Raw genomic sequence first — 18437 nt, 5'->3', positions numbered from 1 at the left:
TCATGTGTCCTAGGGCGAGCAGTGGCTGCTCTTTATCTGGGATGGAAGACAGTAGTGTACTAACTCATCCACAGAGTCCCCCTGTAAATAACAAGCACGGAGACTTTAACAGGAACTGTCACCATGGCAACATGGTGTCCAGATGTAGTAAATGTGGCTATGTACACACGTAGCCGGGTATTTTTAAAACCGAATATTTCCCCCCCTCCGTTTATAAAATAATTTGTATCCACATTACATCGTTTTAAAAAAAAAAACCTTCGACACATAACCGAAGATCTGCATTTTCGACCACATTCATAAGCATTCCAAACCTGTAGATAATCTGTTCCTTCGGCCTTCGGGCCTCCGCGTCGCAGCTTCCCCGGGAGCCGCGTCTCCTTCTCGGTAAGGAGCCCGAGTCCCCCCGTGTCCCACCACGGAGCTGCCGCGTTAAATCCACGCAGCCCTACGTGGTAGGGTACGCAGCGACGCGCACCTTACGCCATAGGGTACGGCGTAGGGTACGGCGTAGGGTACGGCGTACGGTGCGCGTCGCCGCGTACCCTACGGCGTAGGCTCTGTGTAACGCAGTAAACGGTGGCCGAGAACAGAGACCATTTATTTAATAAATAGCTTGGAGAACAGATGGTGGATCATCTGTAGTAAACAAAGGTCGCACGTTAGACGTCAGAGCAGATTTGTTGTTGTTTTGGCGCATAATGTGACGTTTGAAAACGCAAAACTCCGGTTGTCTCTGTCTACACGCATCTACATAAACAGAGTTTTCAAAAATCTTCACTTTGCCCAGAGTTTTTTTAAACATTCGTTTATTTGCGTTTTCATGTGGATGACAGGTCCAAACGTAGGAAAATAACTTTGGTTTAGCAGATACCCGGCTACGTGTGTACGGGGCCTGAGTTATCAGGGAGCAGCAGAGCAACTCTCCATTTGTCAGCCATCAGGACGCCGGTCCCGCCCAGCCGGGGTAGCAGGGTCTTCAGGTTTTCTCCTGGTCTCCTCTAGTCTCTCCACGTCTTATCTTGTCACTCAAACAAAAATCGCACATAGTTTGAGAAAAAGTTGTAAACTATGTTTTTTTCAGTTTGTGCTTCTCTTAATATGATTAAGTGAACAAGAAATGTTCAGATAATAATATCAATAAGGTGCCACTGAACTTTTTTCCCGACTGCTTATCTTATGTAAACAAGTGCCGGCTGCGCAAAAGAAGGACAAAAACTGCAGGTATTTGGCAAAAGAAAAGATAGTCAAATATCTATTTTCTGTACTCTCACTGAAACAAGCATGATTTCCACTGGAGAGAAGCTGAAAACATAAAACTATCATGAGTAGTTCCTTATCTCCGCTGAGCCATATCTAACTTTGACCAAGACCTGAGAAATGGTTGAGTTTTCACCACAGTTGCGTGAGTTCAGGTTCCAGGGTTCCTGAACTGCACATCAGTCTTCGGCACATGTTTGGAAAACGGGTCTGCAGGCTTGTGACCATCTCAAGACATCCTCAGTGTTCAGCTTCCCCCTGTACTTTGCTGTCAGAGAGAAAAGATGTGACCCACAGAAGTAGGACGTGGAGAATAGAAGCTAAAGACTCATTCTCCATCAGTGCATACTCCACTTCCTGTCGCTCTCCCATCACCATGGATGCACCGGGGGGTTTTTGTGTAAAAAAAGTATGTTGAAAAGGAGATGGTTAACTGTTATCAACACATTAGTTCTGGTTGTGTCCCCAGAGGCCCCCAGACCCCCCAGTTAGAACCACTGACGTGAACAACAGTGCCCCCTGGTGGCTGCTGCCCGCCTCAGGATTTATCACAAAAAAGAAGAATTAAAGCCAAACGTGATGAAAGTGACCTGATCTGCCGTGTGAACGCAGCCACAACTCCTCAGCTCTCCGTCAACGACTGCTGCAGTCTGTTGGTGTGCTGATGTGTGTGTGTGTGTGTGTGTGTGTGTGTGTGTGTGTGTGTGTGTGTGTGTGTGTGTGTGTGTGTGTGTGTGTGTGTGTGTGTGTGTGTCCTCAGGTGATCCTGGACAACCTGATGCTGAACCCGGTGTCCCAGCTGTCCCAGGCCATCCGGGAGAACACGGAGCAGCTGGCAGAGAAGATGAAGTGAGGACGGTTCAGTACTAGGGGTGTAACAATATATCGTGCCACGAAATTTCGCAATACAAAAACGTAACCAAACGTGTTGTGGAGGTGACAAACTGTATCACGATATTGGATTATTAATATTCATCTATTGTGTTGACTAGTAACGCACATCCGACCGCGCCTCGACCCGCGGACCAAAATCTTCCTCCGCTCAGAAGAAACTAGTACCGTTTTGGTCCCGATCACGGGACTCTTGCAGGGTTTTGAGCTCTGAACTTTTACTTATGTAAGGCTGGTGTAGAGTTAAGCCTTACCTTATTAAATCAAACCTTTTTGGGGTGGTGAGTAGGATAAACACGGGGAAACTTCTGCTGAGTTCCAGTGTACTTTAATGTCCCTCAACAGTGTAGGATTTTAGAACATCAACACAGCACCTAGTGCCGTACTGTGGCGTATCACTCCGCCCAATCTAAAACAGACTAATCACTACAGATAAACTGACTAGTGTCATTATAGTCCCTGATTTACATCACAATATAAAGAATAGATTTATAAAATAATCAACCCTGAATTACCGAAATAACCTTCTTAACTAAAATAAATCTCCTCTTACACTTATAAGGTGAGCATGAATCTGTTTTATGATGTAACATTGTATGTATTTATTTACTTTTATTTATTTATTTAATTTTAGTTGTTAAATTTCTGGAAAAGAAAAAAGTCAAGTCATACATGAGAGAAACTATTCAGTTTGTGGCAAAATATTTGTACTTGTATGAAACTGAAGATCATAATGCAAACCTGACATTTACTTTTAGTTCAGTTTGTGGAAAATGGTTGGCCTGGCTTTCTCTTTAAAACTTAAACAGTTATAAAGCATTACAAACTGTAACAATAGGGCAAACGCACAGTATTGTTTTGTATTTTGTGTCTTTCGAATTAAAGACCATTTTTTCCAGTCATAAGTTCCTCATTCAAGGTTGTTAAAAAAATACTGCTATAATATCGTACGGTATCGTGAGATTAGTGTATCGTGAGATTAGTGTATCGTTACACCCCTATTCAGTACATGTCTGAGATTGAGCTTCCAGACTTGAGACTGCACTGGTTCTGACCCGGCTGTCTGTCTGTTCGTCGCAGGGTTTTGTTCCAGAACAAGGCGGATGTCTGGGAGGAGATTGAGGCGAAGATAAACGCTGAGAATGAAGTTCCACTCCTGAAGACCTCCAACAAGGTTCCTCTGCAGCTGCGTCAGGTTTTACACGTTCATCTTGAAACACAGATCCATCTGAAACCTTCTTGTCTGTTTTCTACTTCCTGTTTCAGGAAATCACCTCCATCCTGAAGGAGCTGAGGAGAGTTCAGCGTCAGCTTGAGGGTAAACCCTGATTTGTCTAGTTTGACTTTATTTATTAGGAAAGTTTTAACGTAAAAACACGGAACTGTTTTATAAAACCACCAAAATCAAACCATTTAATACTCAGACAAATACGAAAAAACGCAAGAGCTCGATCTGAGCGGCGACAGGTCTCACAGGACCTGAGCAGCATCTTACCTGACATCACCACTGGTCACTGCAGTCGACGCCTAACCCTGCGTTCACACTGAAAGCGTCACTGGCGTCACTGGACTTAAATTTCTTACGATTAAATGGAAGCAAAAGAGATTTTCCTGTGTGGTGGCCCTGACTTGGTGCAGGTTCTTACCAGCTCCCCTGGCCCACTAGCACCTTGGTGTTATTATTGGTGGGGTGTTTAAATTAGACAAACAGATGAGTTCTGTGGTCAAAAGTAGCTTCTTTCAGCTTCGGCTTCTAGCCAAAGTCAAACCCCTATCTTAGAAGGGCTAATCATTTTTCTAGCAGACCACCTAATGAGAATAGTAAAATACTAACTATTTTGAACAAACAAAGTGAACGTAACATATTCAAGCCTCAGGCACATACTCTTTAACAATAAAAGATTAAAGTAACCCAGTCAAGGTACAACTAAGGACATTCGTCTAATAAGAAAAAGTATCCAGAGTAGAAAAGCACAAACCATCCTGAACCATAAAGTAGGAAAAAGGTTATATCAAGTCACTTATTGCCAAGGTTCGTGAGGCAGGCAATAAAAAAGACGCTAACACTCCAATCTGAGTACCGGGCTGAAAATCCAGCACGGATATAAGTATTAACATCAGTGTTAGCATAGATGCTCGTATGGCTCAGGCGACGTGTAGCTGAGTTAGCATTCAAAGTACATGCAGGACCAAGATATCGTTAAAGTAGGAGCAGAATAAAAGAAGAAAAGTGGGGCACATCACCCAAACAGCCAGGAGCCTCATCGCTTCCTCTGGGTAGGAGTGATGTTTTTTCAGCAGCGACATGACTCCCCAACCGACTCCCCAGCCGGCTGTTCAGCTAACTCTGGGGTGAGGTACTCAAGGACGGTTCCTGGCTTCCCTTTGTATTGTAGCTCAGAACTACAAGCTTCCCGGGGAACATTTTCTTTGGTTTGGTAGTTGTGGAACTGGACGATGACAGTTCCCTGCCTCTTACCTTGTTGCAGTTTGGGGGCTAGAGTACGGTGGTCCCCGTCTAATTTGGGGGGAGATGGCAGAACTTGTTTGCCTAATAGTTGAGCCAGCAGGTTGGTGAAGAAGGGGGTAGGGCGGGGAATCTCTACTGACTCCGGGAGCCCTACAACGCACACGTTGCTGCAGCGGCTTCCACGTCGGCAGCATTAGCCCTGAGCTTTTCGTTGCTAGCAGCTAGCTTGTTATGGTCACTCTCAGTGGCTTGTACTTAATCCATTTCAGCTCCGAGGCTTGAGAAGCTAGCTTTAAACTCCGGAAGTAGATCTGATTTGTATTTTCTGAGCACTGCCGTGCATGGTAACTTTGGTGGTCGTCAGTCTGCGAAGGTCCTTTCTTACTCTATTGAGCTTGCTTGTCATGCTTGAGAGCTATATATATACAAAAAACACTTAACACTTAAATACGTCCTGAAGGGAATTTTATAAAATCTCAAAATAGATCTGTTTGGTAATCAGGTTACATTGGAGATGAGGATTTACAGAAGCCTCATCTGACAGGCGTCGTGGTTACACATCACAACAACAGGCATCAACACTGTTCATGCACCACAAGAGAAGATTACATTCATTTACTTTTTATTCATTTCATTTTCAAAGACATCATTTCAGATCTGCTATTATCTATCTAGATTTAAAGTCATAACTTTACGTCTGGAGCTCAGTAGATCCACAATCTGGGATAAATTTACAACGCTAGTCGAGATTAATGGTAACACATTTTTCAGAGACAAGGTCTGTTTCCACATAAGGACTGAATTAAATACGTTTAATTATCGTCAGCAGAGTTAAAATCATTTACAGTACAGACCAAAAGTTTGGACACACCTTCTCATTCAAACAAATGGGGAAGTGTGTCCAACCTTTTGGTCTGTACTGTATCTCAGAAAACAAATGTAGACACCGTTATTGATCTTCTGAATGTTAAGTTGGTAGTTTGCCAAAAAAACAGACATTTAACTGAGCTAGTTATTCATGCTTTTGTGTCATTGTGTTTGGACTACTGAAACAGTTTGTTTTCTTGTCGAAACGAGAAGGAACTGTCCCTCGTATCCGCTTTAAGACGCGAGGAGATCGCTCCTTCCAGGCCGTCGCTCCGAGGCTCTGGACCGATCTCCCGCCGTCTCTACGTTCTCTGGACTCCATCCATGCTTTTAACAGCTAATTAATAACCCACCTGTTTCTCCAAGCTTTTAAACATCAGTAGTGAGAGGGTTGTTTTATGACCATCATGTTGATTTTATGTACTTTTATTGTAGGAGCTTTTTATCGTATTGTTTTCATTGTATTTTTACTTTTATTGTATTGTTTTATTCATGTTATTATTGTTATTGTTTTATTTTTGTTAAGCAACTTGTGACCTTCCGTTGTCTGTGAAAGGTGGTATGTAAATAAAATGTACTTACTTACTCATTTGCTTAACTCTGATTAGTTTAGATTTAGGAAATAGAATAAAATAACCCCTATTGTCTATCCTCTCTGGTACCTGGAATCAGTAGTACAAGTACTCAAGATACATTGATTTAAATAAACTCCATAAAACAGATCAGAGTTCAGGACCTTCAGGGTTTTTCTGTGGAGCTGAAGACTGCAGATGTCCGAGTTCTGGTCCCTGTGGAACTGACGTTCAAAAGCTACCGGCTCATCTGGGTTTTAGGGGCGGAGATTACTGATGGCTCAGTTGCCATTTTACAGCATACTCACATCAATATCTAATAATAAACCTTTGACTGATTTAACTCTTGAATTTTCCTCTCACACCAGAAAAGACTGAGTGTAAGCATGTAGAATTAAAGAAGAGGTCCTCATACAGAGCCTTGTGGTACTTCTCGGGTAGTACAGTCCATGTTTCCATGGCGATGGTCCACCCCAGATTACTCTGAGTCTAAAGATGTTAGTCCTGGTAGATGTAAGGCTCCTTTTTCTACAGCAAAGTCTTAAGTGTCATTAGTCAGTGTATTTCTGTTGATATTGATAATAGTTCAATATTGTTGGTGTGATTCTATCAGCTGTTGATGAATGATGGTTCTTGGTGCAGTGTTGTCTGAGGGGTTAGGCTGTCCAGCTTAAACTTCTTCCCTTGTCTTTTACACACCAACATTCTTCCAGATTCTTGGAATGGTTTCATGATATTCTGCTCAGTAGACTAGAGCTTCTTTTTGTTCCTTAGTACTAAAAAGCACCACAAAAAATCGTGTTACAGGTCTAAAATGCACCAATGAATGTATATTAGCAAATTAAATTAAGTTGCTGAGAAAACACATGAAATATGCCTTATTTTTGTATCCCCATCGTCCAACGTTTCCTCGTCTGTACATTCCCGGTGTTACCCTGATCCAGCTTGACGTGTGTGTTTGTGTGTTGCTTTTCTCTCCGTAGTCATAAACACCATTGTGGAGCCTGCCACTGGTCTTCAGGCTGCAGCCATGGTGACGCCGCCCGTCCCTCAGGCCCGACCGTCCTCCAAGGAGAAGAAGGCCACCAAACCCCGAACCTCCAACGCCAACGAAGGCACCAAGCGAGCGCCTCGTGGGCCCGACGGCGGCCCACACGGCGGCCCACACGGCGGCCCACACGGCGGCCCACACGGCGGCCCACACGGCAGCCCACGCGGCGGCCCACACGGCGGCCCACACATGGCCTGAGCAGGCCACCGTAGCACCTCTGGACGGAAAACGTCCATCCACACTGCCGACAGATCGGATGAGTTGGGATCGGACTTAAACTCAGAACCGGTCAGACGTGTAGGTTAACCCCAACTCTTCCATTCGTCAAGGTGTGGCTTATTTTGGCTTTCACTGTCCCACAATGCATTGCACCCTGGACTCTTAGTAGGGGCATTTCCATTACCATTAAAATTGCGCAAGTTTGATTTACAAATAGAAAATGCGCAAACTGGAAAGACATCAATTTCACAAAAACTGCTAGAATTATATATGAGCTTGCAGGTGATTTGATGGGATTTTTCTGGTGATTCAAAACATGAACATTTTGAAGAAAAAAACCTTTTCTGCATCTCCATGATGTACCAAAAAGAATCCCATTGTCTTTTCTGTAGGAACTGTGTCCTTGGTGATGAGGCAGCGGGTCAACTAGAGGTCTTACTCACATAATGCATCAGAAGTTTTAGAGTCATGGACAATGACGTCCAGAAATCCCTCAGATGTGGCCGGCTCCGCTATAAGGAGCTTTGCCTTGAAAGCTTTGGCCGCAGATGTTTGAAAAGGTGCGGCCACCAAGACTGCAATGGAAGCTGCTGTGTACTGTTCCCACTCTGGAAGAGGACCCCAGTTCTCGGTCCCACTGTGTGACGGTCCCTCCCAAACGCTTCTGACTCCAGAGATGTTGATCAGAGGGAAACACAGACCCCACCAGACATGGCAACAGTCAGCAATGTTGTTTTACTTTCTTCATTTTCACTCCAGCACGTTTGTCAGGAAGACAACCGGACCTGAACTGCCCCTCTGGTTCCTTTGTGCACGGCTTTGTGGGACAAATGCAAGCAGCACAATCCACATCCCCATAAGTCTGATCGAGACAGCACACAAGCACACGCAATCATATAAAATCATTCACAACTGGGCTGGAGGCCCGGGCTCAGCCGGTGCTGAGGTGCTGGACCAGTCCGGCCCGTAGAAACCTGGCGGCGGTGTGGATGCGCTGAAACCCTTCAGAACAAACGTTCCATCTGTGTCGGTAGGATTTAGATCATCGCGAGGCTGTAGTGTAACCAGCTGCTCCCATGTCGCACAACAAACCTTTTTAAAGCTACAAGAACCAGCAGCTGCTCCAGCACCCCGTCACGTGGGCTGACCGGACCAAACTGGGTGAACCTGTGCCCTCGTGAACTGCTGTCTTTGATCTGAAGGTACACGCTGGAGTTCTGTGTATTTATCAAGACAAAGTTGTACTTTTGTGTCCATGGCCAAGTTCTGCGTCCACGCCTCTGGGCGTAACACGGCTGAATGTTTGTGAGCTTGACCTGCAGCGCTCAGGTTGCTTTGCTGTCTTTTAATGTGAAGCTTCTTCAGGTTGGATGAATGTTGGAGGAAATATCTGTTTATCCCAAACAAATCAGCAAGACGCCAAATGGATGGACTCTCCGTGGTCGTTGAACGCTTCGTCTTTCTAACTGATGAGTGAAACCCAGTCTGGCAGTCGTGACCGACGTGCTTTTGATAAATGACGTTGAGATCCTTCTACCCTTGATCAACGTCCCACTGGTCACCAACGCTGCTGCAGAGACGCAAAGTACGCTAACTTGTGATTTCATCACAACTGACACCAACCAGATACCCCCCCACATCTTGTTTTACTTGTAGTGTAAAGAGCCCCGATGTCAGTGTCACAACCCAAGCAACATCTGAAACCAGACCTGCAACCAGGACTAGAGCTGAAACCGGGACTAGAACTGAAACCAGGACTAGAACTGAAACCAGGACTAGAACTGAAACCAGGACTAGAGATGAAACCAGGACTAGAATTGAAACCAGGACTAGTAGAACTGAAACCAGGACTAGTAGAACTGAAACCAGGACTAGTAGAACTGAAACCAGGACTAGAACTGAAACCAGGACTAGAACTGAAACCAGGACTAGTAGAACTGAAACCAGGACTAGTAGAACTGAAACCAGGACTAGAACTGAAACCAGGACTAGAACTGAAACCAGGACTAGAACTGAAACCAGGACTAGTAGAACTGAAACCAGGACTAGAACTGAAACCAGGGCTAACAGAACTGAAACCAGGACCAGTAGATCTGAAACCAGGACCAGTTAGTATTGGTTAGAACTTAAACCAAGTCTAGTGCAGTTGAAACCTGCCATGGTGGGCTGGTGTACTGCAGGGCCCAGTAGTCTTACACGACTTACAGTACACGCCAAAACAAACAATCAGCAGCCAGTAGCACCGAAATATTGGATTTAGTGGCTACACAATATTTATAGCTGGTGCCCTGAACAGGAACAGCCCCCCCCCACTCTGACGGAAGATGTGGGCCATGACTTCTTAGTGTTAGCTTCGTTTTGGTTGCTCTACTTTCAAGGGTGACGACTGGCGTCCAGGTTGATTCTGAATTCACATAAACCTGATGTACCTCCCAGACTTAGAAAAGTGCTATATGAAATAAGTATTTAGAGATTTACCTGACAGAAGCACCTCCTGCCCGGAGACCGCTGGACCAGGAAGTAGCCGCGTAGGATGTGTGTGTGTTCTTGTGTGTGTGTGTGTGTGTGTGTGTGTGTGTGTGCCGCTGGCTGTGTTGTAGTCGCTGTGTGTTGAGTTGAAATCTGCGTTATGTTGTGTCTTTGCATCGAAGCAACAGAGAGCTGGTGAAGACAGCACCGGACAGATAAAGCAGAGGTGGGGCATGCTCAGTGAAACCCTCCTGCTCAATACCCTACTGATCACGGAGGGTTAGCTTAGCCTAGCGCACAAGACCGGAAAAACAAGAAGAAACTGTTTGCATGATGGTATCAGGGAGAAAAACTGACCTTCTAACAGCTGTGAGTTAGTTCATGCTAAACCAGTGCTGAAGAAACCTAACGTTAGTTCTTATAATAGTGAGATTTACACTCTAAACTCTAAACTAATCAGAAAAAGAAGAGAGCCCAGTGCATCATGGGACAGCATAACTGAAAAGATGGTTCCTGACCCCTGAGTCAACCTTTACCATCAGCTTTATCCTGAATGGAGCTTTAAAGACTAAGGTCCCCATAGACCCCAGACCAGTCTGTACTGGTCCCAGTAGACCTCAGACCAGTCTGTAATGGTCCCGGTAGACCCCAGACCAGTCTGTACTGGTCCCGGTAGACCCCAGACCAGTCTGTACTGGTCCCCATAGACCCCAGACCAGTCTGTACTGGTCCCAGTAGACCTCAGACCAGTCTGTACTGGTCCCGGTAGACCTCAGACCAGTCTGTACTGGTCCCAGTAGACCTCAGACCAGTCTGTACTGGTCCCGGTAGACCTCAGACCAGTCTGTACTGGTCCCAGTAGACCTCAGACCAGTCTGTACTGGTCCCGGTAGACCCCAGACCAGTCTGTACTGGTCCCAGTAGACCTCAGACCAGTCTGTACTGGTCCCGGTAGACCTCAGACCAGTCTGTACTGGTCCCGGTAGACCTCAGACCAGTCTGTACTGGTCCCAGTAGACCTCAGACCAGTCTGTACTGGTCCCGGTAGACCTCAGACCAGTCTGTACTGGTCCCGGTAGACCCCAGACCAGTCTGTACTGGTCCCGGTAGACCTCAGACCAGTCTGTACTGGTCCCCATAGACCCCAGACCAGTCTGTACTGGTCCCAGTAGACCTCAGACCAGTCTGTACTGGTCCCCATAGACCCCAGACCAGTCTGTACTGGTCCCCATAGACCCCAGACCAGTCTGTAATGGTCCCAGTAGACCCCAGACCAGTCTGTACTGGTCCCGGTAGACCCCAGACCAGTCTGTACTGGTCCCGGTAGACCTCAGACCAGTCTGTACTGGTCCCGGTAGACCTCAGACCAGTCTGTACTGGTCCTGGTAGACCCCAGACCAGTCTGTACTGGTCCCGGTAGACCCCAGACCAGTCTGTACTGGTCCCGGTAGACCCCAGACCTGATGTGCCGGTCATTAACAGGTACACACACCAGACTGAAGACCAAAAGACTGGTGTCTGGTCTGACACCAGCAGCAGATTGTTGGAAACTTTCACCAGCTCTGGTTCCTCACCATGATGTGATCTGAATCATCACTAAAACTCTTCAAACGAGTTATTTTTCTGTAAATTATGTATTCATTTAGTTTTTTAAAGAACTTTAGAAAAATAAAACAGAGGTTGGACATAAGTGTGGAGTTAAAACTCCTATTTGTTTTCTACCTATGTTTATCTATTTCCAGATCGATCTCAAAATGGAAAAAGATTATCCCAAAACACTGTCCAGGACAAGTCCTGATTTCTGAACTTAACATAGAGATGAGCATCAGGGTCTCCAGGGTGGAGCCCTGTGGAACCTCACCAATTCATTTATGTTCATATCCAGACAGCGGACTTCTAAAGCCCCTGCTTCGCTACTTTTGCTCCATGTCACACAGCGTCAGGTGTCAGAGGTTGTTGGATACTGAATGATTGTGTTTATCTATCTAAGTTCAATGCTGTATGCAGCCTTTGTGCTAAGCTAGGCTAACTCGGTTGTGGACGTCAGACACATCATGTCATCAAAAAGACAAACGAACGAGGGTTTCACTGAACTGTTTCTTTCAAGTGTTTTGGCTGGTAAAAAAACAAATATCTTAGACTTTTATTTTGTAAGATGCATGTTTCCTGTAGCTTGAGGCAGGTGACAGTTTGAGGCTAAATCACCAAATGTGCACTTTTTGATTTCATGTCTTCGATCATTTTGTGCTCTGCAGCTGCTGAGAATGTATTGATTTATCACCTGCCCCCAACACAAATGTGATTGGCCGTTGCTGTGATGATGTAACTGCTGCTGCTACAGCTGATTGGTCATTTGGGCTACTTAGGTTTGGTGTTTCGTTACAGTGCATGCGACTGTGAACAAACGAGCTGAATAGACGAAGCAAACCAAACATGTACGAGTCTGTTTGTCTCCTTTTTTATGCGTTTGACCACATGATGGTCCCGCAGACGGCTGCGTGTTTCTCATGGATTATTTATTACGTTTCTGTGGTTTACACCTTTCTGAACTCGCCTGTTCATCATCAGCAGGATTTGTTTGTATCACCATGTCATTTGTAATAAACTGATTTCATGCACATCCTGGTGAACTTCGGTGGTGGTTCTTCTCAGCATCATGTTTGTAAAGCTGCTGTAGCAGTGTGAGTGCCACGGGGGCCCGTCCGACAGGATGGAGAGACACGGAGCTTCAGTGCAGAACCCTTTTTATTATAATCACCACCAGAGACACCAACACACGTGCTCCTGCACCTTCTCCCACAGCCTCAGCCTCAGTCTGGCTCCTCAGTCCTCTTTATAAGGCTGGCAGGGTGATGAGGTTGACGGGCCACACCTGTGCCCCGTAAGCCTGAGTGGCTGCAGCTCCTCCACTCTGCCACACACCCCCAATGCCAAACTCGCGCCGGGGTCCGTCCGGCCGAGCCTACTCCCCCCCGCGGAGCGAGAGAGGAAGCCCGGAACCGCCGTCTGCGCCCCGGGCCTTCCTGGTTCAAACGGCCGGGCGGCCTACCAACGGGAACGGTCGGGCGGCCGTCCTCGGCGACGGGCCGACCGCCGATAACGCCGCTCTCGGTACCGGGCCCATGGTGGCCTTGGGTCAGACGGTGCATCCAGGACCACCCCATCCTCCGTGACGCGGACCCGCGTCGGCCGCTGGTCCGCCTCCAGGACCGCCTCCTCCACGGCGCAGCCCTGGTCTGGAGCTGGCGTGTCCAGGACCGCCTCCTCCGTCACGCCGCCCTGCTGGTCCGCCTCCACCTCTGCAGCCGACTCCGCCATCGCATCCGACTCCGCCTCCGACTCCGCCTCCGACTCCGCCTCCGACTCCGCCTCCGACTCCGCCTCCGACTCCGACTCCATCCCAGGAGCCGTCGCCTGGCGGCCTGCAGCGACTGCCTCACGGCCGGTCGGCTGCAGCGCCGCCAGCGCTGCCACGGCAAACCTCAGGCGTGGAGCCGGGATGGGTCGCTCCGTCGGCCCCGCCGTCTCGGGAGCAGTCGCTTGGCGGCCCGCAGCTTCTGCCTCCCGGCCTCTCAGCTGCGGCGCCGCCAGCCCCTCCCGCGCTGCTGCGGTGAACCTCAAGCGGGGCGCAGGGGTGGGTCGATCCGCGGGCATCAGCGCCGCTAGCACAGCGAGCTGATGCTCGCCCTGGTCCCGGAGCAGGGCGGTCAGGTCCGCCATGGCCTGGGTGAGCGCGTCCAGGGCCCGCTCCGTGCCTCCCTTGTCCATCCCGTCGGGCCCCACGTTGGGTGCCAGTGTAGCAGTGTGAGTGCCACGGGGGCCCGACCGTCAGGATGGAGAGACACGGAGCTTCAGTGCAGAACCTTTTTTATTATAATCACCACCAGAGACACCAACACACGTGCTCCTGCACCTTCTCCCACAGCCTCAGCCTCAGTCTGGCTCCTCAGTCCTCTTTATAAGGCTGGCAGGGTGATGAGGTTGACGGGCCACACCTGTGCCCCGTCAGCCTGAGTGGCTGCAGCTCCTCCACTCTGCCACAGCTGCCTTTTTGTTTGTCTGATGGAGCTGTGAACAGGAAGAACAATAACCTTGAGGATGCTCACGGTTTAAAACTGAACAGTTCATTGATCCAATCAGAACCTGTTTTGATTTGTTTAAGAATCATCTTCTGGCCTCGTCCTTGTCCGTGACGGCCCTTTCTCTTTTCTTCCGCGATGGCATCTGACAACTCCTGTGAGGTTGCTGATGAAGCATTCCAACAGCACGTAACCCCTGCAGGGACACGACGCCTTGCAGATGGCTCCAGCCTCATATCCCCCTCAAGACATTTGACATGCAAGTTCCAGTTCCTGAGGACCCCTGCCGGGACGAGGACTTGCAGGCAGCGCATTGTCATGCAAGTTCCAGCTCCTGAGGACCCCTGCCGGGACGAGGACTTGCAGGCAGCGCCAGTCTCATTCAATGCTCTAGACATTGTCACGCCAGTTCCTGCGTCTTGCATCCCTGCTGAGACAGGCACCGGGGGAGTGGATCCGACTTCCAGCCCCTGCAGAGACAAGACCATATATGGACTTCCTGACGAAAGATCACACCTCTGACTGTCTCTCACTGACTTGTTTATTCCTGCCGTTTGTTCTTGTATAAAAAGCTTGTTACAAAATCACTCGAGGTCAGCACACCAACCAAGATACTGCGTCTGTGTAGGTCTGCTGACCGCCGGCTGAATAAAATCTCTCACCCCACAGCGGACTCCTGAACTGGACTTTGTATTATTCTTCAACATTGCCAACAGGTTTTCAAGCTCAGCTGGAAAGAGTGTAAAACGTTGTGACTGCACAACCTCAGCTCTCTGACCGGGTACAAACATGAAGAGGTTCAGACAGAGAGGGGGGGGGGGGGTACCAGCCCATTTTTATATTAAGGCCTTGAAACTCATTATAAACGGACTGGAGTTCAATGGAGGGATGCCACAACTGGAGTCACACGACCACTAGTACTGGTTCCGGTTACTCAGCGAAAGTGAGTAATGGTGTGATCATAGACTGTAGAACAGGGGTGGGGAACCCTGGTCCTCCAGGGTCACTGTCCAGCATGTTTTACATGTTTCCCTCATCCCCATGACAGACTTGTGCAGACCTGGAGAACAAGGTCTGATGATGCAGCGAGACATCGGAAATGTGCACAACGATGAACCTCGAGGACAGTAGTGAGACCAGGACTAGTAGAGGTGGAACCAGGACTAGTAGAGGTGAGACCAGGACTAGTAGAGGTGAGACCAGGACTAGTAGAGGTGAAACCAGGACTAGTAGAGGTGGAACCAGGACTAGTAGAGGATTAGACCAGGACTAGTAGAGGTGGAACCAGGACTAGTAGAGGTGGAACCAGGACTAGTAGAGATGAGACCAGGACTAGTAGAGGATTAGACCAGGATTAGTAGAGGTGAAACCAGGACTAGTAGAGGTGGAACCAGGACTAGTAGAGGATTAGACCAGGACTAGTAGAGGTGGAACCAGGACTAGTAGAGGTGGAACCAGAACTTGTAGAGGTGGAACCAGGACTAGTAGAGGATTAGACCAGGACTAGTAGAGGTGGAACCAGGACTAGTAGAGGTGAAACCAGGACTAGTAGAGGTGGAACCAGGACTAGTAGAGGATTAGACCAGGACTAGTAGAGGTGGAACCAGGACTAGTAGAGATGGAACTAGGACTAGTAGAGTTGAGACCAGGACTAGTAGAGGTGAAATGAGGACTACTGGAGATAACCCAGGACTAGTAGATATGGAACTAGGACTAGTAGAGGTGAGATAAGGACTAGTAGAAGTGGAACCAGGACTTGTAGAGGTGAGATGAGGACTACTGGAGATAAACCAGGACTAGTAGATATGGAAATAGGACTAGTAGAGGTGAGACCAGGACTAGTAGAGATGAAACCAGGACTAGTAGAGGTGAGACCAGGACTAGTAGAGATGAAACAAGGACTAGTACAGATGGAACCAGTACTAGTGTAGATGGAACCAGGACTCATAGAAACGAAACCAGGACTAGCAGAACTGAAACTGGTCTGTCACTCGGTCTGCTGAATTGGACATTGGGTCCTAGCATAGCTTTTGTGAGTCATTTTTAGAAGGTCCTGAAATAAAACCGTGAGGCGGGGAGTACCGGGCCATGTGGGACAATGCCCCCCACGACCCGGACCCCCGCCCCTGCCTATGTGCGTATGAGTCATGTAAGGGGGGGAAGGAGGGGGAGCAGAGGCCGAAGCAAGGAGGCAGGACCAGCAGAGCCGGCCCTGGAAGGACGCCCACGCTCCCTCACCGGCCATCCACTTGACGGGGGCCGGCCCTCCGAGCTGGGCCAGGGCCAAACCCTACCTCCACGGGCGCCCCCGGCGCCGCCGGAAGCCCCGGGCGGAGAGGGAAATGGTCCAACATTCCTCCATTCATACTGACAAAATAAGACATAGACACCTGCGAATGGTTCCACCCCACCGCCGCGCATAGCTTTTGTGAGTCATTTTTAGAAGGTCCTGAAATGATCCACTGGACCAGAAGGTCCTGCTCCTGCCAGAGGTGTTGGGGTGATGTTCTCTGGTTGGTCCTGGTTAGCAGCAGAAAACATCTGCATCAGGCTGCTCTGCTAAACTTCCTGCCTGAATCCTTCAAATCTTAACTACAGCCATCCCTTAGTTCAGTTAACAGGGGTCAACCCCTAGTGCTTAGTGGAGGAAATGCAGTTGTCAAACTCTTCTCTTAACTGGAAGTTTCTGTTTTTGTTGTTTCTGTTTTCATCACAAACTGATCATCAGTTTCCCTTCACTTCAGTCATCACTGATCAGAACTTCAGGCAGCAGTGACATCACACAGACACACCCACTCAGATTAAATGAAGAGGAAGGGTACGATGAAGAGGAGGAGCCGGCAGCTGGGTGTTAAGTGACGCACTGCAGCTGAGCTGAGAGAAAGTGAAAGTGTTTGAAAAGAGGAGTAGGAGGAGATGCTCTGAGGAGGAGTCAGACAGCAGCTGCTCTCTCACTGATCCTGGTCCTGGTTTCAGAGGTTTTAAAGATGTCCACGCTGTTTCATCCCTGCAAGTGTCTGCAGTTCAAAGCAGGTGAGTGCAGGATTAAGGATAACACACACACACACACACACACACACACACACACACACACACACACACACACACTCAGATCTGACAGGTCCGGGGGTCCGAGGCTGCTGTCAGATCCATCTGTTGCTGCTGAACGATCGGGGTAGGACCAGGGTTTGGTTTTGGTTTACTTGTCACATTTCTGCCGCTGCTTGTCTTGTACAGGACTGTCTCATAAAATTAGAATATTGTGATAAAGTCCTTTATTTTCTGTAATGCAAAAATGTCATACATTCTGGATTCATTACAAATCAACTGAAATATTGCAAGCCTTTTATTATTTTAATATTGCTGATCATGTCTTACAGCTTAAGAAAACTCAAATATCCTATCTCAAAAAATTAGAATATTCTGGGAATCTTAATCTTAAACTGTAAGCCATAATCAGCAATATTAAAATAATAAAAGGCTTGCAATATTTCAGTTGATTTGTAATTAATCCAGAATATATGACATTTTTGTTTTTTCAATTGCATTACAGAAAATAAAGAACTTTATCACAATATTCTAATTCTCTGAGACAGTCCTGTATATTACATGTGATTAGATTAATATTAGAGTTTGCTTTGCCTTTATTTCCGCTCTGGCACGTGTGTCCCCTCAGAACATTATTAAACTGGTTCTGGTCCTATTTCTGGGTCTGGTTCTCGCTCTGGTTCTGGTTCTGAGAGACACACCCACCCACAAACAAACACAGATGAGGATGAGGCAGAAGGGTGGAGGGATGGAGGGATGGATGGATGGATGGAGAAACCCCTGGGCGTTGTTGTGGGTGCTGATGCCCCTCCCACCGGAAATACTGAGCCAGAGACGTTTTATTGTAAACTCTACCCCCCACTCCGGTTGTGTTTCCTGTATCTGTGTCACGTGGGTTTCCCCACTGCCCCTTTAACCCTCCGGGACACCTTTAATAATTGTTACACTCTGACCCCTTCGCGCAGAAAACGCGCTTTTCATAAGGTAGCTATAAAACATATTATACATTAATATTATATTCTACTTTAATTGAGCTAATTTCTTTCACCAATATCTGACCTAAGTATTGATATCAAATATTCATGATTTTTTAAAGATTTAACCCTTTAAATGCCAGGTTTTTGTCACGATGCCACCATGTTTTTAGATGAAAAAAACAGAAAAATTGAATTATTTTCAATATACTACATGCAAAGTAGATTTTTTTGTTTTGGGTTATTACAGCCTGGGATGTGTCAATGATGAGTAGCAACATTGATTTTCATGCATTATTATTTTTTGTGCAGTGTCAAATAGTTACACTTTGACCCCTTCGTGCAAAAAACGCGCTTTTCATAAAGGTAGCTATAAAACATATTATACATAAATATTATATTCTACTTTAATTGAGCTAATTTCTTTCACCAATATCTGACCTAAGTATTGATATCAAATATTCATGATTTTTTAAAGATTTAACCCTTTAAATGCCAGGTTTTTGTCACGATGCCACCATGTTTTTAGATGAAAAA

General features: G+C 47.2%; 2 protein-coding genes across 6 annotated transcripts in view; both read left to right on the top strand.

Annotated features, from left to right (window-relative positions):
- The window catches only part of cep170bb (centrosomal protein 170Bb), a 46782-nt gene extending 34369 nt beyond the window's left edge, over positions 1-12413 (top strand). For all 5 annotated transcript variants that reach the window (XM_061746626.1, XM_061746628.1, XM_061746629.1 and 2 more), the window contains 4 exons: positions 2021-2109; positions 3232-3325; positions 3418-3469; positions 7044-12413. In XM_061746626.1, the coding sequence (XP_061602610.1) occupies positions 2021-2109; positions 3232-3325; positions 3418-3469; positions 7044-7309 (501 nt within the window). In that variant the 3' untranslated portion in view covers positions 7310-12413. The remainder of the gene's footprint in view (positions 1-2020; positions 2110-3231; positions 3326-3417; positions 3470-7043) is intronic.
- A 4452-nt stretch (positions 12414-16865) lies between these two features.
- tnfaip2a (tumor necrosis factor, alpha-induced protein 2a) overlaps positions 16866-18437 on the top strand; it is a 30384-nt gene continuing 28812 nt past the window's right edge. Inside the window, exon 1 of the mRNA XM_061707494.1 lies at positions 16866-16911. Within this exon, the coding sequence (XP_061563478.1) occupies positions 16866-16911 (46 nt within the window). The remainder of the gene's footprint in view (positions 16912-18437) is intronic.

The sequence above is a fragment of the Cololabis saira genome, chromosome 18, assembly GCF_033807715.1.
Source record: "Cololabis saira isolate AMF1-May2022 chromosome 18, fColSai1.1, whole genome shotgun sequence".
In the NCBI taxonomy this organism is placed as follows: Eukaryota; Metazoa; Chordata; class Actinopteri; order Beloniformes; family Belonidae; genus Cololabis; species Cololabis saira.
The sequence above is the reverse complement of the archived record's forward strand: the minus strand, read 5'-3'. Positions and strand labels throughout refer to the sequence as shown.